The sequence below is a fragment of the Erinaceus europaeus genome, chromosome 3, assembly GCF_950295315.1.
Source record: "Erinaceus europaeus chromosome 3, mEriEur2.1, whole genome shotgun sequence".
NCBI lineage: Eukaryota > Metazoa > Chordata > Mammalia > Eulipotyphla > Erinaceidae > Erinaceus > Erinaceus europaeus.
In genome coordinates, this window is record NC_080164.1 from 158,260,853 (window position 1) to 158,284,186 (window position 23,334).

General features: G+C 35.1%; 1 protein-coding gene across 4 annotated transcripts in view; it reads left to right on the top strand.

Moving 5' to 3' along the window:
• Positions 1 to 23,334, top strand: part of ARAP2 (ArfGAP with RhoGAP domain, ankyrin repeat and PH domain 2) — a 214,039-nt gene that overhangs the window by 142,141 nt on the left and 48,564 nt on the right. For 3 of the 4 annotated variants that reach the window (XM_060188231.1, XM_060188230.1, XM_060188232.1), the window contains 6 exons: positions 2,071 to 2,283; positions 6,359 to 6,464; positions 10,278 to 10,425; positions 12,123 to 12,191; positions 14,465 to 14,539; positions 15,854 to 15,971. In XM_060188231.1, coding sequence (XP_060044214.1) covers positions 2,071 to 2,283; positions 6,359 to 6,464; positions 10,278 to 10,425; positions 12,123 to 12,191; positions 14,465 to 14,539; positions 15,854 to 15,971 — 729 coding nt within the window. The remainder of the gene's footprint in view (positions 1 to 2,070; positions 2,284 to 6,358; positions 6,465 to 10,277; positions 10,426 to 12,122; positions 12,192 to 14,464; positions 14,540 to 15,853; positions 15,972 to 23,334) is intronic. The other variant, XM_060188233.1, reaches the window with a different exon arrangement.

Sequence of the window (23,334 nt, forward strand, 5' to 3'; positions counted from 1 at the left end):
AAGCATCCATTGGTAAGCATTTAGGTTGCTTCCACTCTTTGGTTATTGTAAATAATGCAGCTGTTATTATAGGGTACATATGTCCTTTGAATTAGTGCTCTAGTGTTCCTTGGGCATATACCCATAATAGTGGTATTGCTTGATCATGGGTATTTCTTTTCTTTCCTTTTTTAAAAAATTATCTTTATTTGCTTATTGGATAGAGACAGCCAGAAACTGATAGGACAAGGGAGACAGAGAGAGAGATAGAGAGACAGAGACACCCGCAACACTTCTTCACTGCTCATGAAGCTTTCCCCATGCAGATAGGGATCGGGGGCTTGAACCCAGGTCCTTGCGCACCGTAACATGTGCGCTCAACCAGGTATGACACCACCTAACCCCTGGATAATAGGTATTTCCATTTTTATTTGTACTCTTTTTTAAATGTAAAATTATCTTCTTATAATGTCCTTGACCTTATCCTGGGAACCCCACCTCTCCAGAGCCCTGCCCTATTAGGGAAAGATAGAAACAGGCTGGGTGTATGGATCAACCTGCCAACACCCATGTTCAGCAGGGAAGCAATTAGACAAGCCAGACCTTTCACCTTCTGCACCCCATAATAATCCTGGGTCCATACTCCCAGAGGGATAAAGAATAGGGAAGCTTCTAGTGGAGGGGATGGGATACGGAACTCTGGTGGTGGAACTTATACCCCTCTTATCCTACAGTCTTTTCAATCATTGTTAATTTAAAAAGTAAATAAAATTAAGTATACACCTAAAAATTATCTGCCTTATATTCTACATTGATTTAGAGACAAAGGCAGAAAAAAGAATGATTCATCTAGTATTTTGGGAAGATAAATGACCGTTTTTATTCTCCAGATATTTGGTTGCTTCCGTGTTTTATGTAAAAAGAAGGCAAAAATGCTGCAGTAAAACTTCATGTCATTTGTTCTTTACTTATGGATTGACTCTTTTGCTTTGGCTGCTACTCACTGGAACTAGTAGTAGTAGGAGTAAAAAAAAGTTTCAGAAGAAGCCAGGTAGTATCTGTTGTAGTATAGGAATAGGTAATAAGCTAGTAATGTGACAAAATGACAGAAGTGGTATAAAGAAAATACATTTTGGAAATTGAGTTTATAATATGTATAAATGAGCCAGTTTATTTCGTTTTAATTATGGTATTTTAGTTCATATGTAGCCCAAGGGCAATTAATATTCATATATAATATTTGAAATGTATCTGTTATAAACATGTAGGTAATCACATGTGTGGCATTACTTTAAGCAGTTTTATGTATGCATTTTTCGTATCAGCTATCATCCTTTTATTTGAAGTATGGAAGGAAAAGGTTTTCATTTTCATTTATTAATCATTTAGTATTGGTACACTTGGATTTTAAAAGGTATAAATGAATTGCACACATGCCATGTTTTAGCAAGAACATAACCTCATTGGGAATTTTCTCATCATGTTAATTTCAAAATGGCATAGACAGATGATTAAAATAACTTGACTGATGCTAGTGTATTCAAATTAGTGTTTCTCTAAGGAAATCAGAATTTTCTTATTGGTGTTTATTTGAATTTAAAATTACTAAACATTAGATTGTTTTCAACTAAATTTCATACATTGTAACTACTTTGTAGCTCTAGCATAAGGTACATTAACTTGCATATTAAAGTAATAAAGCCATACGAAGGGCTTTTCATGCTTTTGTTAATGAGCAGAATATGGGGAAAAGCACAGTGTTGCCAGCTTGTATAGAAGAGAAGATTCCATGCGAACTTAGAAAATGTCTACTACTTATGGGTTATGCGGGACAGGAGAATCAATTGCTCCTAGGTTATTTTGGTTTCCATACGAAAGTGTGGTGCATATACACATATACATGGCATATTTATAGTAAACATGCATGTGCACTTGGAATCTTAGATAATTTAATTTTAATGTATTCAATTCTGGGATAAGAACATCTATCTGCTTGCTCACCATCCCAATCAATACATTTATTTTATTTTTGAGATGCAATGCGGCTTTTGATTTCAGACTTTTCATACAGTCTTTCTTTTTCAAACCAAGGCTTAGGATGCAAATATATCTATCAGAAGACTGGTGATCCACTGCACATAAATGAACTTCTGGAAAGTTTCAAAAAGGATGCAAGAAGTTTTAAATTGAGGGCTGGAAAACATCAGCTTGATGATGTGACAAGCGTGCTGAAAAAATTTCTTAACGACATTGATGATGCACTTTTAACTAAGGAGCTCTATCCATATTGGATCTCTGCTTTAGGTAATACACACACACACACACACACACACACACATATAAATATATAATAGAGGACATAGTAAATGCTGCTTCCTAGTTTGCTATCTAGAATTTTTACAGTCTTTGATAATCTTAAATTTTTTTTCTTTTTAATTGGCACCAGTGCAATATTGGTGGAGCTCACTGCCTATATGATGAATCTATTGATCTCAGCGGCCATTTTCCCCTCCCTTTTTTTTTTTTTTTTTACAGGATAGAGATTTAGAGGGATAAAAGTAGGGAAAAAGAGAGAGAGAGAGAGAGGGGTGGAGACACCTACAGGCACTCCTCCACCTCTAGTGAAGCTTGTCTTTTACAGGTAGAGGCCAGGGGCTTAAACTTGGGTCCTTGGATATGGTAACATATGCACTATACTAGGTATGCTCACCTACCTCCAGAGCTGTTTTCATATTTACATATCTTGTAAAGTCTATAGTCTTTTTTTTTTAATCATTCTGATTTTTAATTTTTTTATTTTTATGTGTTGGATAGAGACAGCAAAAAATCGAGAGGGTAGGAGAGATAGAGAAGGAAAGAGACAGAAACCCCACAGCCCTGCTTCACCATGGGCAAAGCTTTCCTTCTGCAGGTGGGGACCAGGGGCTTGAACCCAGGTAACATGTGCACTCAACCAGGTACACCACCACCCAGTCCCTAAATTGTATAGTCTTTGTTCATATACTTTCAACTCATAGAAAACCTGTATTTTACTATTATGTTTTCAATGTAACAGCAAAACTTAAATATTTTAATTCATTTAATTCAGTTTTTAAATCTTTTTTACAATCTTTCTTGTACATCCAGTTAATTTCAAGTTTTTGTAAATGGTCTTTGGATTCGACTATATCATCATATTCTTCTGTTGATTTTATTAATTGAAGTTGTTTTGTGTAAAGCATACACAATATGACATTGAAGTGATTACTTTAGAAATGATGTCACAAAACAGCCACAGTTTGAACAACCAACCTAACGTGATTCTTACAAATGCTAGCAGGAAGAAAATAGTTTTGTTATTAAATAAAAATACTCAGTTTAATTACCTAATATAGAAATATTTTGTTTGCTTTCTGATATTCCTCAAATTAATTAACATAGTCATAAGAGGAGTTGATTGTAAATTTTCTGGAGTATGAATTATGGATTCAGTTAATAAATCTCTTTGAGTCCAGTTACTTTGCCACTTTGTTTTTTGTTTTGTTAGGAGATTTTATTACGATGTGAGATCTTAGTACAGTAAGCTCTCAATAAATATTGGTAGGTTCTTGGAAACTGCAACTTCATTTTTTAAGTTAAGTGTTTTTATAAGATTTACTTACTTATTTTCATGAGCAAACGAGAGACAGAGAGCAGAGCATTGTTCTGCTCTGGCATATGTTAGTGCCAGGAATTGAGGCTAGAAACCCTGACATGCAAGCCAGGCGTGCTGCTGCTGTGCTGTTTTCCCAGCCCAGAAACTGCAAATTGAGTAAAGAAGGCATAACCAAAGAAATCAGGTCCTTGAATAATGAACAGATTTTTTTCTTTTCTTCTGGCTGGGATTCCTTTTTTCCTCATCAGTATCATAATAGAATAGCATTGAAGATAATCTTATTCGAGAGCATAATGTCTCTATTTTCTGTAAGCCCTTTCTTATCTTTATTGTAAAGTTAGTCATCAAAATCTTATCACATGTTTTTGCTGAGGCTGTTAAATTCAATGATCAAAAAAAAGTCTTCCTCTTTACTCTTGAAGTTTTCCTCCTTTTATATTTCGTATAGCTCACCCTGACCTGTCAGTGATGCCAAAGTTGACTCAAGCAAGGAAAAACCAGATGACTGAATGAGCTCACAGGGAGACTTCCTTGTGTCCCGAAGTGAAGAATGCCTTACAGTGGCATGCCACCTATTTATATAATATAGGATATGTTCTAAACACACTGAGAAGACAACTTAGCACTATTAAACTGCCTGGATTCTGTGACTAATTAAATAATGTGTTGTATTTTCTATATGAACTGAAATCCATGTTAAATCTTACTTTCAAAGTTTTTAAGTTCATTTTTTAATCTATTTTAAATTAATGAAAATATGCAGTGCTAACATGGCTTACTGTAAGTGTAGAAGTATTAAGTTTTATTGAGTTAATGTAGTTAGCCTCTACATGATAAGTGAGAGTGGTTGGATTATACCAGAGAGACTAGATAATCCTAAATTATTTTGAAGTATTGTTTTCAAATATAGTTTCAATATTTCCCTTGATTTTGTAGTGATGCACCTGAAAAGTTATGTCAGTATCTGTGTTTATTTTGAGAATTTCACATGCAGGTTAATTCAACATGGAAGTTGATAAAGCTATCAGGTGCAGTTTTGACTATGAGGGTCCTCAAAAATGTGTCACAGTTTCTTACCTTCTCGGGATCCCAGTGTCCTTTAAAAGTGACTGTGTACTTTAAAAACATTAATTTACTGCTGATTTTCTGAGTACATAGAGCTAAGCATAAATTTGAAAATTTTCTTTTCAAAGATAGTTGTAAATTAAGGGAAATAAGTTAATAAATAAAGATACATAATAAGATAAATAAGTAGAGTCTCCATGAACTATGTAGCACAGTTTTTATGAGAAAGGTCTTTCATTTTCCCTGTGAGCTAGTAGGTCAGAACAAAACGTAACTGCTCATCATTAGACCAGCAAAATAGCTCAATTAGACAGTGCGCTGTGTTGCCATGTATGTGACCCAGGTTCAAGCCCAGCCACCACAGTAAAAGAACCTTCTTGTGGTGGGTGTCTCACTCTCTTTCTCTCTCAGTAGATAAATAAAGAAATGACTACGTATCATCTAGAATCCTGAACTTTGGAGATCCCTGTGTCTCGTTCTCCAAGTATTTGACTTCCTAGGACTAGGAGGATGGAGGCTTAATTCCTTTACATCCTTTTCTCTATTACTAGCTCCAGTGTGTCCATTTTGGATTATCTATCCTTCTCTAAGGCTTCCTTCCACATGGCTACCACAGTTAAAGCTTCCACATGACTTTCTCCATTGTCCCCTTTTATTCTCCAAATACTTGAAGGTATCAAATTGCTGAAAAATCTTTGACTTGGATCTTCAAGATAATACACAGTGCATAGCTCTGCATTGACTTACAATATTTTCCAGAAAGTTATATGATTTCACAATAAAAAAGGATAAAAATACCATTTTCAAATAGCAGTGTGTCAGATACAGTGTCCATGTTTCTGCTCCAATTTGAATCAGTAACTATATTTGTATCAAGTGAAATTGAATAGTTCATAAAATAGAAAATGAAATATAGCCATGAGTTTTGGCTATATATTTTTAAGTATATTGTATAAGAATGACAACACTTAGTGCCAGAAGATAGCCCCCTCCCCCCGATAGAAAACATCATGCAAGTTCAAGTCATTGGAGTGGCATAGACAACGGGAAGTTTCATAATCTGTGGAGTGATGTTTTGCTATCTCTCCGTCTTGATCTCTCTGTATGTATGTTTCTATTTAGGAATAAAAAGGGGGAAAAATGAGGCCTCAGGAGTTGGGCAAGGACCAGCATAAGGATCCCAGTTCGTGCCCCCGGCTCTCCACTTGCAGGGGAGTCGCTTCACAGGTGGTGAAGCAGGTCTGCAGGTGTCTGTCTTTCTCTCTCCCTCTCTGTTTTCCCTTCCTCTCTCCAGATCTCTCTGTTCCATTTAACAAAGACAACATCAGTAACAACAATAAAAAACAAGGGCAACAAAAAGGAAAATAAATATTTTTAAAAAGAGTCCATGCCAAAGGGCAAATTTTTAAAAAATGAGGCCTCAATCTCCTAGGATTGGTAGTCTTGTAGCTATAAAGTCCTAATTCAAAACAAAACAAAATCTTATAGATTTAGTTATAGAATATTTATACAAGTAAATAGTAATCCTTTTAGGGCTTTACTTTGTATTGAAACTTGATTATATCATCTAATGAAGTATCATGTGTTTAGCAGTTTAAAATATTGTTGAAGGAATTTTATATTACTATTTCTCAGTTCTGACCTACAAGTTTTTTTCTTTTCTTTTTTCCCAATCTCCAGATACCCAGGATGATAAAGAAAGAATGAAAAAATACAGCGCTTTCATCCGTACCCTCCCAGGGGTGAATCGAGCAACACTGGCAGCTGTAATTGAACACCTTTACAGGTGGGTGAACTTACAGATTACTGTAGACATTTCTATATGATATTTAATAAGTTATTACTTCTTAAAGTACTGTGGTTAATTGTCTGCATGTGACAATGAATCTTTCACTATATCCTAAGAGCAGTTTCAAAATAAATTCTTTAAGTCTCACTTTAGCATCCTTTCTAGTTAAGACATTTTAGATATGTAGCACTGGAGAGGTTTGCTTGTTTGTTTGCTTGTTTTAAGAAATGATCACAGACAGCATCCCCACATACATATAGCTAGTGAGCACAAATTTTAAAACATTTAAGGAGAATAGTGGGCATAGTAGCTCATTAGGTTAGTGTGTTTCGCTGTCATGTATGTGACCCAAGTTCAAGCCCATCCCCTATTGCATTGAAGGAAATTTAGGTCCTATGGTCTCTTTCACACATACAGATACACACCCTCTCTGTCTATTTAACACACACACACACACACACACACACACACACACACACACACACACACACACACGGAAACTTTTAATGACAAAGTTTTAGGGACTAGAATTTTAGGGCAGGAATCCGAGCACAATCTCTTCTCATGGCAGACTCTTTCTACATTCTCAATTCTTTATTATTAGTTTGTATTTAATCTTGTATCAAGCTGTTAATCACATGAAGTTAAAGTAAAATCATTCTCTATGTTGGGGCATGCAACTCCTTTGACATGGGAGGGATTGAGGAATGTAATAGTAGCTTGAGAAATGAGACCTGATTGAGGAAGTCCATTCAAGTAAAATTTTTTTTTCTATTGGTTTTGCTATTAGCAAGAATTATTACAAAATTTTTACTGAGGATAAATACTTCTTAAGGGATATATGTAGCTAATTTTATGAATAGAATACTCTGGGATAAATTTCATTGAAGTTGAATTCTGCTGTAAGTATTTTAATGGTCAAAACTGATAACTAGCTTACAATATGACTTCTCTCTTTTTTTTTTTCAAGTACAACTTTAAATATTGACTCTATCACTATGAAAACGTGTGTGTGTGTGTGTGTGTGTGTGTGTGTGTGTGTGATTTCATTTCATAGCAGGGTCCCTGAAGTAGACGTGAAAGGTGCTTTTGAAGAAGACAGACACATGCAAACCTCTCTTTGTAAGGGATGTCTGCCTCATGGTAAAATGGAAGACCTGATATTTTCAGTGGAAAATGTAGAACTTAGATGTGAATAACTTCCTTTTCTGTGAGATTATCCCTGTAATCTCCCTAATTTAATCTCTACTTCTTTCAAATATGACCAGTTTCATATAAGCCACTAGAGATTTCATTCATATTATGCATACATATATATATATACACATATGCATATATATGTATATATACTTATGAAACATTGGGATGGATTTCAAGCATTTTAGCATGAGATATGGAATAATAAAGGAGAATTTGCGTGATTATGTATTGCTGTCTGAGGTATGCTTCAGATTTTAAGGAATAGATGAAGTGGGTATTAAAAAAATAAGAATGAGAAAGGATTTTCTTTTAGGAAATAGTTAATATAGCAGATGAGATGGTTTGTATATGTCTGGAAGAAGGTTGTAAAAGACATGCAAAAGCACTTGGATTTTATTTTTTCTTTTAATTGATTTTTTAACATTTTTTTCTTTATCTGTGGGTTAATGAATTATACTACAGTTGTTACTGCATGGTATCTGCAAAACATTGAAACATTCTCACCCTCAGCTTACATGTTTTTTCACCATCATGCACTAGAACCTCAGCACCTCCCCGGCCCCCCTTTTCCCAGAGCCCTTTGCTTTGGTGTAATACACCAGTTCTTTTAAATATTAAGGAATAATCAAATCTGCTTTAGTCTAGTACTCCTGAAATGGGGCTGGCTAAGAGTAGCAGAGTAGAGATAGAAGTTAATTCAGAAATAGCTTACTGAGACTTCTGGTGAGAAACTCAAGTGAGAAGAGACTGAGTAGTGTGAATCTGAGAACACTTGGGAATGTTATCGTGGTGGCAGAGAAATAAAGACAAGGAAAATATTATGTCATACAAACTTTATGTCAGGAATTATGACAGCTGAGAACAGAGGTGAAGGAGTATCAAGGGAGAAAACTATTGCTGAACAGAATCTCAGGGAAGATAGGACTGTTTAATAGTATCCTCAAATTTGAGAGGTTAATTTGGATAAGATAAGGTTGGTTTAACTTTTAATTTCATCAGTGCTGTAAATAAAAACTCACTTCCTCTATGACTTAACATATACTCTTTTCATTCATCAGATATTTATTTTGAACTATAGTATGATCAAAGCAGCAGTCTTTGACTATGAGATGTTTACTCAGATTCTAGTAACCAAGGTAGACATGCAAATAAATTTTCCAGATGTTTACAGTCTAGTGTAGTAAAAATAGTGGTTTTTGAGGTGGGTGTCCACAGTTATTATGTTGTCTTCTATTAATGTGCAGTTCCCGCTGTATCTTGTAAATTGTGTGTGATGATTGCACTTGCTCTGCCTCTGCTATGCAATTTGGCATTTAATTATGAGTTTTCCACATTATCATATATATTGCTGTCATGTTTGTTCACTTTTTCTTGCATCTACTGGAATCCCTGCTCTTTTCTGACAGGTGTACCTACTTTAGTCTTGCTTTATTCCTTTGATGGAATGAATCTCCCTTTGCTATATATTTTAAACATTTGCAAATGTAATTAGACAATTAAGCATTGCCAATATACATACACTCAGTGATACAAAGCATAAATACATATTTGTATGTATATGCCTTCGAGCCCTCTTTTATTGCTTTTTTATGTTTATTTTCTCTTTTGTTGTCCTTGTTTTATTGTTGTAGTTATTATTGATATCATTGTTGTTAGATAGGACAGAGAGAAATGGAGAGAGGAGCAGAAGACAGAGAGGGAGAGAGAAAGACACCTGCAGACCTACTTGACAACCTGTGAAGTGACTCCCATGCAGGTGGGGAGCCGGGGGCTCGAACCAGGATCCTTATGCTGGTCTTTGTGCTTGGCACCACGTGCGCTTAACCCACTACGCTACTACCGCCTCCCCTTTTTACTGCATTTTTTATCAATGTAAATTTCATTGAGATAATGACTGTAGGGTTTTTTTTTAAATTTTTGTTTCACTTTGAATATGCATTTGTGAATACTTTGCATACTTTTCCTAAGACTGAAGATTTTAGCCTACTAACTGGGAGAGTTAACTCCTCTTCATGCATCTTCATCATTAAAAAGCCATTTTTGCTTATATCCATGTATAATCTATCAATTGCTAGGTTTTTGAGATACAGGATACAATTTTGAATAACCATACAAATTTATGATGCCAGGTCTTTCTCACATTGTATAGGCTTTCTGGATATTTCAGTCCAGCCATAAGCCTTCAATTTGGAAATCTCTGTATTCTTCCAAACTTACCTTTCTAAAGTTATTTCCATCTTTCCATGCCTCCTTTTCTTTCTTTAATTTCTACCTCAGTTCCCAAAGTCATTTTACACCATTATAAAGCAAGCACACTTTTACGCCTTCACCTCAGTTTATCATTTGGCTTGGGACTGATAAAATACATTGAATTCCTCTAAATCAACAGTCAAGCATTGCTTTCTGATTTGTACTGATAGCTTCTAAGCAATACTTTGTTATATGTGTTTAACTAGACTGTATGCTACTTAAAAGTACTGTGAATATTTCTTTAAATCACTGCTTCAGTTTTATTACCAGAGACCTTTAATATATGTGTTCCTAAAAAAATGATTATAGTTCTGTGGAATATTCAAGTAAAAGTGTGTTTGTTGTGCTTTTATCTAACAGGGTTCAGAAATGCTCAGAAATCAACCACATGAATGCACATAATTTGGCCTTGGTCTTTTCATCCTGCTTGTTTCAAACTAAGGGACAAACTAGTGAAGAAGTGAATGTAATTGAGGACTTAATTAACAATTATGTTGAGATATTTGAGGTAAATATTGTTTGTCCTGCCCATGTTAAAATAGTTATTATGTTACTATTTGTAAACAGAAATGTAATATGGGATATTTTCATTCATGTCTTTATGAATATTTATAAGTAAAGGATTATTATAATATTGAATTATTTTAGATGTAACTAGTTATTTAAACTATAGCCACTCATGTTTGTTTTTTATAATTTTTTTAAATATTTATTTTATTTATTTATTCCCTTTTGTTGCCCTTGTTGTTGTATTGTTGTAGTTATTGTTGTTGTTGTCGTTGTTGGATAGGACAGAGAGAAATGGAGAGAGGAGGGGAAGACAGAGAGGAGGAGAGAAAGATAGACACCTGCAGACCTGCTTCACCGCCTGTGAAGCGACTCCCCTGCAGGTGAGGAGCCGGGGTTCGAACCGGGATCCTTATGCCGGTCGGTCCTTGTGCTTTGCGCCACCTGCGCTTAACCTGCTGTGCTACAGCCCGACTCCCTGTTTTTTATAATTTTTTTCCACCTAGTTTCTGTTGGGGAGAATGTTTCTATTTATAGTGTTTTTTTCTTTAAGTATGCATTAAGTATATTTACTTAGAGGTATGAAATTATGACTTTCTCAAACTCAGTAATAAACACTAGGCTGTTAAGTTCTGATTTTGAAAGCATCGTAGTGCTTTTCCTTTAATTTGTTCTATAAACTTAAAAAAAGAAAAAATTCTAAGATACTATTATGTACTTTTTATAAAGTCATATATGTATAGCTTTTATTTACTGTCATATAAAGTTAAGTGTTTATGTTATATCAGAAAGCTGTTATAATGAAGATTTTTCTAATTTCAAAGAGGAAAGAAGGTCAGGATTTGAAGGTAGAGATTGGGGGTAGGGGTTAGGGTCAGACGGCCCACTGCATCATTAAACAACTTCTGACATCTTAGTTTTGCTATTTAGCTTTTAAAAACTGACATAAAATAAACTACTTATTTTCCAGGACTATGAATATATCAGAAAGAATTAAATGAATCAATATAGTGGGTTGCCATTTGTAGAGTACTTAAAATCTTAAATACCTGACCACTAGATTCCTTAGCCAAAATAAATAGTATATTTAATAAAAATAAGATGTTTTGTATCTTAATTTATATAGGAATGGATACCAGAGTTGTTAACCGCTTTGCTTTCCTTGTTATTTCTTTCTGTGTATGCACTGGTTTTGATCACCAATAATTTCTTTGCTATAACTCTGATGCTGAAAAATGAAAGAATTAGAAAAAATGTGTGGCTTTATATGCTGTCTTTATGTTTTTGTACTGTTCCTTAGTGAAAAGTTATCTTCACAGCTTTGTTAAGTCCAGCTTCACGAAGTGGAAAATTTTCTATTCACTTAATGAGCATTTCGGTTTGAGAAGTGAGTCTTGTCTCTCAGACTTTACAAATAATAACAAGCCAGTCAGGAGTCTCTTTTCATATCAAATCACCTTTGCAGTAGAGCTTCCGATGATAGAATTTGTAGCCTGAAGTGGAGTCATTATAGAATGTTCTGAGACTCTGTCTCATTGGCTTCATTATTGCCTTACCTATATGGGGGTCCTGCTGATTGAGATGGCCATTCTCATTTATTTTCACCTTGTTGGTCTTAAATTTCTGAAGAGTTATGTGAGAATGAGCACCATTACTCCTTATATTTTATTAGAATGTCCCACATTATATTTTAAACAGGTTAAAGAAGACCAAGTCAAACAAATGGACATAGAAAATAGCTTTATTACCAAGTGGAAAGACACTCAAGTGAGTAGTAAGAGCTAGATCTCTAAAGAATAAAACAAATACCCCCCACCATAATTTATTTTGTAAGTAGATGCATTTGTTGTTTATTTTCAAATTCATATTTGAAGCAAAGTAAAAGTAATGGGGAAAAGCCTAGAGAAGAATAATTGTGTAATTCTGCATCAGGGTGCACATCTGCAAAAATGCCAGAGTACGCCCATATAAATCTTTCAAAATAAGGAAAGAAAAGTAAGTTGTAATCCTACTGAAATCAATTTATAAAATCAATTTTCATTTATAAAAACTATTGGAAATGCCAGTGAATTGCAAAAGAAGCATTTAAAGCCTGAGAGTTGCTAGAATAACTTGAAAGTTGATTCCCCCCAATAGTTCTTTCCTGTATGATTTTTGAAATTTACGAATTATTTCTTCAGTGCTTTTGCTCGACATGCTCTCAAATGATTGCATTAGTGAAATGTTCTGAATAACCTTTGTCACATATGCTGATTTGTGTCTTCAGTTGACTTTTCCAAACCCTTGCTTGCTTTTTCTCAGTTTGCATTCTGCGGGATTTGTGTGTTCTCCTTGTACTATATGCTTTCTCCGAGTACCTGTTCTTGTTTGATGAATATTCATTGGACTTTTAAGGCAGATCTTTAATTCTCTTCTAACAGCTAAATCTTGTAGTGAATTTGGAATACCAATGGGAATAGTACAAATGATTAAATATTTTGTTTAAAGATACATTCAGGGACTGGAACAAACACATTTTTATTACTCTAACTAAATTATTTCATTTCTAAGCTGTTCACTACAAATTACAGAAGTCATTGAACATGTCTTCATATTTAAGAGAGAAGGTCTATCATTACAATATATTACAATAAGGAAATGAAACTTGAATACTTTCTAGTGAAGTATAGGTATTAAAATAAGAAATGTCTACAAAATCTTGTAACGAGGAAAGAAAATAGGGTTTGGAAAATTCTTATTTGTTGCTTGACTTTCTCTTTCATTCACTCAAACCTCTCCTGGCTTATTTTTCAGGGAGCCTCTAATTCTTGTTTGAATTTTTTAGCTGATTTTTTGAATTTGTATTTATTTATTATTAGACAGGAATGGACAGAAATTGAGAGAGCAGGGGAGATAAAGTAAGAGACAGAGAGATACCTGCAGCCCTACTGCATTCCTGAAGATTTCCCCCCTGCAAGTGGGAACCAGAAGCTTGAACCTGGGTCCTAATCAGCTGTGCCACTGCCTGGCCCCTTAAGTTTTTGTTTGTTTTGGCTTTATTCAAAAGTCCTTTGAGTCCTTGGTGTTTGCTTTTTTAAATTTTTGAAATGTGTCCTTTCCAGATGTTTTTAGACAAATACAGTGAAAAGTAAACATGTCATTGGAATATTTTCTTCCCTAGAATTTTGTGTGGATTCAAAAGTAAAAACAAAAAATTAGATATGTTTCCTAAGTCTACACATTGCAATAATCAAGAACAGTTGCCCCCTCCACATATAAGTTCATTAGATTTAATTCTGAGACTTTTTTTTTCCCCTCAGAATGATTAGTCTTTATTATGACTACTTAAAAATTAGGTGCTCAATCCCCATCCCCCAGATTCATGTCATTCTGTATTGTGACTGACTGTTCATGTACATAGTGATAGTGTGTTTTTATTTCAGTGTTGTGTCTTTGTTTCTGGGATAGAATAATTACCCAAAGAGTTTAGTACTTAATGGTTGACTAAAGGGTCATTAAAATAAAAACTTAATTTTATCTTTATTATTTACATATCATTTTCACTTTAGTGTTCATTATAGTTTGGACAAATTGATCCTCATTTTTCAATAAAATCTGTTTCAGAATTTAGCAAGACTGATTTCCCAGTAAAGTGTTAGTATTATGCACAAACAGTAGCTTGGAGAACAATCCCATATGACTCATTTTCATTTCTCATTTTGTTTATCCTTTTTACATACATAGCGATGACTTTTATAACTTCTGTTGTTGTGGTCAGCATATTTTCACTGTAGTCAGATTTCTTATTTCAGTAAGAATGGAGGGGTGTCTGAGGACACTAAGCTATTGAGTATAAAAATGCATTGTGGAAATCATCTGTGTAATCTTAATCAACCACATCTGGAAAATGAATGTCATCATCATGCTGTTAACAGGGAGATGAAACTCAGTTCTTTATTAGATATTGTTTAGCAATAGGAATATGACTTTCTGTCTCAAGGATTCTATATGTGTCCTTGTAGCATAATTATATTTAGTCTTCTCACACCTTCATTTTCTAGGTTTCTCAGGCTGGAGATTTGTTAATTGAAGTGTATGTAGAAAGGAAGGAACCTGACTGTAGTATTATAATTCGGGTAAGTCCTAAAGTGGAATCCTGAAGAGTACTTCTGGAACTCATAGTGTTATTAGCATTTACTTGTATAACCTGAGTTTTCTATTGGAATTTTCTAAATAAAAACACAGTACCTTCCACTCAATTTCTGGCTGTCTCTGTCCAATAAATAAATAAAATAAAAAAAAAAATTTAAAAAGCAGTGGACATCAGTTTAAAATTAGTATGTTCTAAAGAAGTATTAAATATGACAAAGTCCTAAAAAATATATGTTACCTGTAATCCAAATTCTTTTGTTATTTATAAGTGTATAATGATCTCATGATCAAAAAACCACAATCATCGACAGAAGAAATGAAATGTGCACATTTGCTTTTCTATGAAAAATTAATAGGTGAATACTTTTATTGAAAACATGCAACTAGGTTGCAGATGGAATAGGCAGATGCTTAGAGTAGCTTCTATTTTTCACCAGTATCTCTACACTTCAACAGACCTCCCTTTTCTTCTTTCTTTTCTTTTTTCTCTTTTGCCATTTACAATTGGCAAGTACAAGAGGAAACAAATTGGAAATCCCAAAAGTTCCTGAAGAAGATGCAGTGGCTTAAAGCTTTGGGACCCTTGTAGAGCTGAGCCCCAAACAGGCACTGCAGATTCTGCCCTGTGCCCTGGAATCCTGCCCTAGCACACTTTGGTATCCCATCATCTGTCACTTGGCACGCAGGGTACGCCATGGACCACTCAAACCCTGTGGCTCTTTGGAATGATAAATAGCAGTTGACTGTGTATGGTTTAGGGTCTAGACTAAATGAACCAAACTACTTTGAACTGACGAGTGACAAGCTTTGCTTCTAGAAGGCCATTGGGTTTACTGTCAAGTGAGAATCTCTCTGTGTATAACTAAGTACATTATTCCCTCCTGAGGGATATGATTGCTTAGTAAATGGAAAAACATTATTTCTTTTTAAAGACATTGATTTGTTTATTATTGGATAGAGACAAATTGAGAGGGGGAGGAGGAGATAGGGAGGGAGAAAGACAGACACCTGCAGCTCTGCTCCACCACTCATGAAGCTTTCCCCCTGCAGGTGGGGAAATACTATTTATTCTCATGGCTATATTATATTACTAAATTCACACTAATATCTATTACAACTTCTGGAGAAGATCTGAACAACATATTATGTGTCTATGTGCTAGAGAAGCCAGGAGAGAGAAACTTGAAATGCTGCAGATGGAGGATGGTAGGGGTGGCAGGGGCAACATTATTTACCTAGAACAGGACCAATTCTGTGTCTGCCATAATTCCTAAGGAAATTCTGTTTATTTTATACAGATATCTCCTGTCATGGAAGCAGAAGAATTAACTAATGACATATTAGCAATAAAAAATATCATTCCTTCGAAAGATGACATCTGGGCCACTTTTGAAGTCATTGAAAATGAAGAGCTAGGTATGTCATTTTTGTGCCAACCATTTCTAAATAACTTACAGTATGAAAAATACTATTTTGTGGCAAGCATTACCAGTATTTTGGTGGTTTTTTAAAAAGATAAACACACGGGAGTCGGGCTGTAGCACAATGGGTTAAGCGCAGGTGGCGCTAAGCTCAAGGACCGGCGTCAGACTCCCAGTTCGAGCCCCCGGCTCCCCACCTGCAGACAGGTCCCTTCACAGGCGGTGAAGCAGGTCTGCAGGCGTCTGTCTTTCTCTCCCCCTCTCTTTCTTCCCCTCCTCTCTCCATTTCTCTCTGTCCTATCCAACAACAACGACATCAATAATAACTACAACAATAAAACAACAAGGGCAACAAAAGGGAATAAATAAATAAAATAAAAATATAAAAAAAATTTAAAAAAAGATAAACACACTATGAATTTCTTATAAACCTACTACATATTTGTATTACCATGTAAATTCTCTTCTTATGAATTTAATCATCAAAATTCGTAATTGCTTGAACGGTGTCCTACAAAACAATATATGACCTCAGAAAAGAAGGTCTTTATTTGTAAGGTAAGCAATTTGATTTGTAAACCATATTCTAAATGTCACTGCTACCATCTACTATTTCCTGTGTGCTATTTAATTAATAAAAATAAGAAAAATGTTGATTTAATGGATTATTATATGGGAATAGTTTGGTTTTAAATTTAGGATAAACTGTTTTCATTTTTGTATCTTTTTTAGTTGGTCATATAGTTTTGCTACATTTTAGTCTCTAAATATACAGTAGTCTCTAAATAGACATAACATTCTAATAACACCGGTTCATTGTAGAGACCAGTAAAGAAAAAAAATGCAGATTTTTTTTCTTGTACCATGATCATCTGTCTAGCTGATACTTACTAAGGTTCTGGGACCTTTTCAAGTGAAGCTGTTACACTGCCAAAAGTAAAATCTTGGCACCAGCAAGCACAAGATAAATGAGATTTGATGTGGAATATCCCATGGTGTTTTAAGAATATTGTAATCATTGTTAGAATAAAACAGGATTATCAGGCACTTTGTCTTTCACTATTCCAGCTTGATGGTTTTCAATTTCTTTTCTCATCATGTATATTTCTCTTAAAATCAAATTTGCATTAAAACATTTTTCTTCTTCTTTAATTCACTGTCATGATAGAGCTCATTCTCAGGAATTGCTGTCGGTGATATTTCTGACGCCTACGGCCAGATCCAGTGTATTTGTTTCGGGTCTTACTTTCCTTGCCCTTACTAATAGCTGTTCCCTTTGCCTTCAGAGATCTTCATTGTGTCTGAGTTTTCTTACCGAACATTTACTCATTGTATCTCATCTGTCCATTCTTTCTTTCTCTACCCATTTCCTAAGTTGTGCGAGACATAGCCCCAAACTCCTTTGCTATCTTTTCTCATTTTACATGTTGTTTAATAGTCTGTCCTTTCTCTCCTTCTCAACCTGCCCCCCCCCAGTAGTCAAGCACTGAAGAGACATAACATTCTAATAATACTGGTTCATTGTAAAAAAAAAAAAAAAAAAAAAGATGCAGAGGATGCATACTCAACATCTCCCTCTCCTTTTCCCTCTCTTTCCTATTTTTGGACTTAATATTTTCCAAATGCACCTGTATTCTCTGTCCATCTGGCCTACCAGTTAGGATTATTAAAGCACTAAGCACTCTACTTACTCCATATAATATCTTTAAAAACATTTTTATTATTTAATATTTTCTATATAACCCTGTTATATGGTATTGTAAAATGACTTGACATTACTTATCTCCACTCCTTCCTTCTGTCCCAAACCACCTTTGTCGTGTAAAAGTAAGTTGTGGTATTTGTAAAATCACCAAAAATTATTTGCTTTAGTTATTTATACTTCATATAGAGTAAAATTATCTAGTAATTGTCTTTCACTCTCAGCATAATCACCTCAAAAAGCAACCATTTTATTCCAAGAGGCTCGACTTCATCTCTCTTTTTTTTTTTCTGGTCTAATTATATTCTCTCAAGAACTTATCCCACAGATTTTTTCAGACAACTGAAAACATACTCAGCATCACTTATACATCACAAATGGTTAAGATTGGATTAGGTTGTTACTGATTGGGGTGCTTTCAAGGTTATCATGAAGTTATGAAAACATTAGGAAACCCTAAGTTGTTCTGATTTGTGAAATATCCAAGTAAACAGTCATAGAAACACCTCATGTACATCAAAAAAGAATACATTTGATGAAATTAGCAATTTGTACTTGACATGGTTTTAACATTCTATCAACTGTTTGAGCAGAAACCTCCAGAAGAGAAAACTCAGATGATTTTTACTGCTGCCAGAGGAACTGTGTTGTGAGGCAACAAAGAGGCCTGCGATTATGTTGTCTTACTGAAGCAGACAGGAATCCTGTGCTTCACTTGGCCTTCTGAAATGTTAAAAGCTTTATTTCCAGTAGCATGCAGGGGACAACAAAGTAAAATATAAAAAGATAAAAGTGAAGGTACTGTTAGTCACAAGATTGCAGTAGATAGGAAGACTGTCAGCAGGGAACTGGTGCTTATTCTAATGTGAATATAAAACCTGTCAAGGAAGCAACCAAAAATGCATAAAGTACTGATTAATAAGTAGATAAACAAGAAATGCTGTTTATATGGTGAACTTTAATCCCCAGTATGGTGGTGTTAGGAGGCGCAGTCTTTGGGTGATGATTAGATCATGAATGGCAAATGGGATTTTACTTTAGGTATCGTGGTTTCAAAGCTGTAGGTCTCGATCACATTATTTCCAGTGCCCTCACTGTATAGTAAATACTTTGTAATGTTCCATTTACTCTCTGAATAATTATGTTCAATTAAAAAATCCTAATTATAAAGTTCTAACTATAAAGTGAAAAAAGGAAAATATCAAAACATAAAAAACTCAAATACTTTTTTTTCACCATTTTTTAAAGCTTTATTAGAGACTTTCTTTTTCAAGCCTTTTTTTGTTCTTGCTTGTTTGTTTTTACATTTTAGGAGGGGAAAGTTAATGTTTTATATTACAGTTGTTGACACATGGTTACTATGTCTTCTCTCCCCATGGTAGATGCCTGCAAAATACTCTCATTCCAACACAGGTCTTTTCCTACCAAGTTCTATATTCTTAAATGGTCAAAAATAATTGGCATAGGTCCTTTAAAGCTCTAAATGGAATTACCATGGATATGACAGCAACAAATGCAGATTGATAAAAGCATGTCTGTCTGTGATTGATACCATTAGTGACATTGCCATCATTAGCAGAGTAGTGTCTTCATCTGTTGGGACTGCTTTAACAAACCACATATATGGCTTGATAAATACTAGTAAATAAATACCTCTCTGTTCTGATGCTTGAAACTCTAAAACTAAGATGCTTGTGTCTGGTGAGATATCACTTCCCAGTTCATGGACATTTATTTGTAAAGTTGTATTAGATTCAAGATTTATTTATTTTTCTATTTCTTATTATCTTTATTTGTTGGATAAGGACAGCCAGAAACCAAGGGTAAGAGGAGGGGGGGCTGAGAGAGAGAGACCTGGCCGACCTGCTTAAACACTGGCAAAGCTTTCCTCCTGCAGGTAGAGACTGGGGGCTTGAACCTAGGCCCTTACTAGAGAGACTTAGAACTTCTTTTTTTTTTTAATTTTTTTTTAATATTTGTTTTATTTATTTATTCCCTTTTGTTGCCCTTGTTGTTTTATTGTTGTAGTTATTATTGTTGTTGTCGTTGTTGGATAGGACAGAGAGAAATTGAGAGAGGAGGGGAAGACAGAGAGGAGGAGAGAAAGATAGACACCTGCAGACCTGCTTCACCGCCTGTGAAGTGACTCCCCTGCAGGTGGGGAGCCGCGGTTCTAACTGGGATCCTTATGGCGGTCCTTGTGCTTTGCGCCACCTGCGCTTAACCCGCTGCGCTACAGCCCGACTCCCGACTTAGAACTTCTATGAGCGAGTCTTACAATCCTAGTAGCTCTGATGAAGAATCAGGAAACATTTGTCATGAAGTAGCAGTACTGCATAAAAAGCAACTGATTCACGAACCTGTGAAGAAACTTCCTTAAATAAGGTGAAGCACTAAAATAATAGCATACTTGTAAAAATCTAGCATTTGATAAAGGTAAAAGTACCATCAGGATTTTAAGGATAATGCATGGTATTTCAGGTGAAAAGTGACTAGTTCTGTAATCAACAAGGGGAACCAGACAGCCTCTGAGGAAAAAAAAAAGGGGGGGGGGATTTTAAATGAATGATAGCATAATTTACCTAACAAAAAATTGCGAGCTTTATGGATTCTTTTCCTTAAATCGCTACACAAAATTATCAACAGTTTTTGTTTTGTACTATGGGTAGTATGCAGATGAATTACTTATCTCTAGCTGTGTGCTAATGCCAGATAACTCAAATAATATATAAGCTTTCATGGCAGATGATTGCAAATGTAGCTATAAATAAATAGACTTCTTCGCTGGAATTTACATTCCAGAATGATTTGTTACATTTTTTTCTGTTTCATCCTTTTAAGATTTGTTTTAATGACATTTTGTAACTATAGTGTTTGATAGTCTAATAGATACTTGCCTTTTCATCTGATTTCAGTTCTGCTTTATTGTGCAGGAACTTTTATCTTAAGGTTTTCATTCTTTTGAAGTATTACATAACATGATACTCATGTGGAAAGTATGTTTGAGTAATTTTTCAATATTTGGTTGTCTTTCTACCTTTTGTGTTATAATTTAGTTTAAGTAAACATGCTTTAGACCTCTCGTGCTAGGATTCGCTTGTAACAGCCCATAGGAATGCTGTTTTTGTTTTCTTATCATCGTTTCACTAAAGATGGAAAGATGAAGGGAACAAAGGAAGGAGAAAATGTGAACTGAAACTATTTTTCATTTCTAGTACTTAGTTCAGTTCTTAAAAAGATCAAGAAGAGAAGGATGAATACCGAACAATCTCACTTATTCACAGGACTTATAGGAAGGGAGAGCACAACGTGAAACATGGACTGGATGTGGTGTATTAGCACCAAAGCATAGGACTGTGTTGGGAATGAGAATATTTTGCAGGTATCTACCATGGGGAGATAAGAAATAGTAACCATGTGTCAACAACTGTAATGTAAAACATTAACTCTCCCTTCCTAAAATGTAAAAAACAAACAAAAAAGCTTGAAAAAGAAAGTTTGTAATAAAGTTTTTTAAAATGGCACGAGAGAGAGAGAGAGAGAGAGAGTATTTGAGATCATGGCAAGGTTATTTTTTCAAAAAATCCAAATTACACGTGAAAAAACCATAATGAATTTATGTGCTTGTCTAAAATAAAATTGGTTAAAATTTGGGGCTCTAAAGTCATGTAGATTTGAGCTTCAGATCTCTGTTCCTACTTGACCAGACAGTTGATATTGGAGAAGTAGCTAGATCTCTTAACCTTGTGTTCCCTACATGTAAAAGATGAGTAATGAGGATATCTTTTGAAAAATACTGTGAGAATTAAAAGTAATAGTCATATAAAGTATCTGGCATATATAATCTCAGGTTGCAAGTAGTGGAACCAAGAACTGTATATTACTATAGTACTGACTTTATAATCCATTTAATTTTTTAAACACAAGAAACTCAGTGTATAACCATTATTACTAAAGTTATTTTTTTACATTTCTTTATTTTTAATTTTTATTTATTTATTCCCTTTTGTTACCCTTGTTGTTGTTATTGATGTTGTTGTTGTTGGACAGGACAGAGAGAAATGGAGGAGGGGAAGACAGAAAGGGGGAGAGAAAACTAGACACCTGCAGACCTGTCCCCCCCTACAGGTGGGGAACCAGGGGCTCAAACCGGAATCCTTAGGCCAGTCCTTGCACTTTGTACCACCTGTGCTTAACCCGCTGTGCTACCACCCAACTCCCATAAACTTATTAATCTATAAAATAAACTATAACTTTGAGCAATTATGAGCCTTTTTTTCCCAACAGTATTATTGTAGGGGCTGATTGCTTTGCTTGCACGATGCCATAATTCTTGGTGGCCTTTAAAAAAAATTTTTTTTATGGATTTAATAATGATTGACAAAATTGTAGAGTAAGAGGGTTACAATTCCCACCACCAGAGTTGCATATCCCATCTTCTTCTCCACTGGAAGTTTCCCTGTTCATTATCTCTCTGGGAGCATGGACCCAAGGTCATTATGAGGTACAAAAGGTGGGAGGTCTGACGTCTGTAGTTGCTTCTCCACTGGCCATGGGCATTGACAGGTCGACCTGTACTCCCAGCCTGTTTCTATCTTTCCCTAGTGGGACAGGGCTCTTCAGAGATGGTGTTCCAGGACACATTTGTGAGGTTGTCTGCCCAGAGATGTCAGGTTGTCTGCCCAGAAATGTCAGGTTGGCATTTGTGCGGTTGTCTGCCCAGAGATGTTAAAGATGTCAGTGTAGGAACTGCAACTTGGTGGCTGAAAAGCATTAAGATATAAAGCAGAACACATTGTTTAATAATCAGGAACCTAAAGGTAAGGATATAGCAGATGAGATATGGGGTGTCCGTTTTGGAAAAAGCTAGGAAGTCTACTTTAGGTTTATTCCAAGAGGGCCCTGATTTTACTAATTATTTCCTGAGTCTAATAGCTAAAATGCAAGTAGGCTAAAGATAGTGTCTGGGAAGATGGTGTCAAAGTTAGAAATAGGATTAGAAAGTTGGATCAGGGCAGAGAGTTATCTCCCAAATATGGGAAATGTCTATAAATACTGTTAACTGTAGACCCCCTTGATGTGACCTGGTGCCCATGACTATTCATATTCAGCACAGGAGCCTGTGTAAGTCTGAGCTTGCAGTTCATGCTCATAACTAGGAATATTCTAGGCTACACTCATTTCAGGACCTAGTGGCAAAGTATGCTGACCCAGCCTCCAGTGGCCATTTTTTATAGGTGGTGAGAGATAGGGAGAGACAGACACCTACAACACTGCTTCAGTTCTTGTGAAGCTTCTCCCACCCCTACAGGTAGGGATTTGAACCTGGGTATGTATGCATGGCAATGTGTGTTATGTTGGATGTGCAGTTGCCTGGCAAGCAATTTGTATCTTTGCCAAAACATGTAAAATAATATCTGAAGAAAAGCAAGGTATATATGCTACAAACTAATTTGTCTGATTTTTAAAGAAAATTATAATTTGTCTGCTAATTTACTTATAAGTATATTGTCAATTTGTAGGCCACCGTAAAAATGAATGAATTACTTCATCCCTTGAATATTTAATTAACATCTGTTCAGTGCTCAGTACTGTGCTATGTGCAGGGAATACATCTGTAAACAAGTTTAGATGTGTCTTCAATATTTAATCTAGT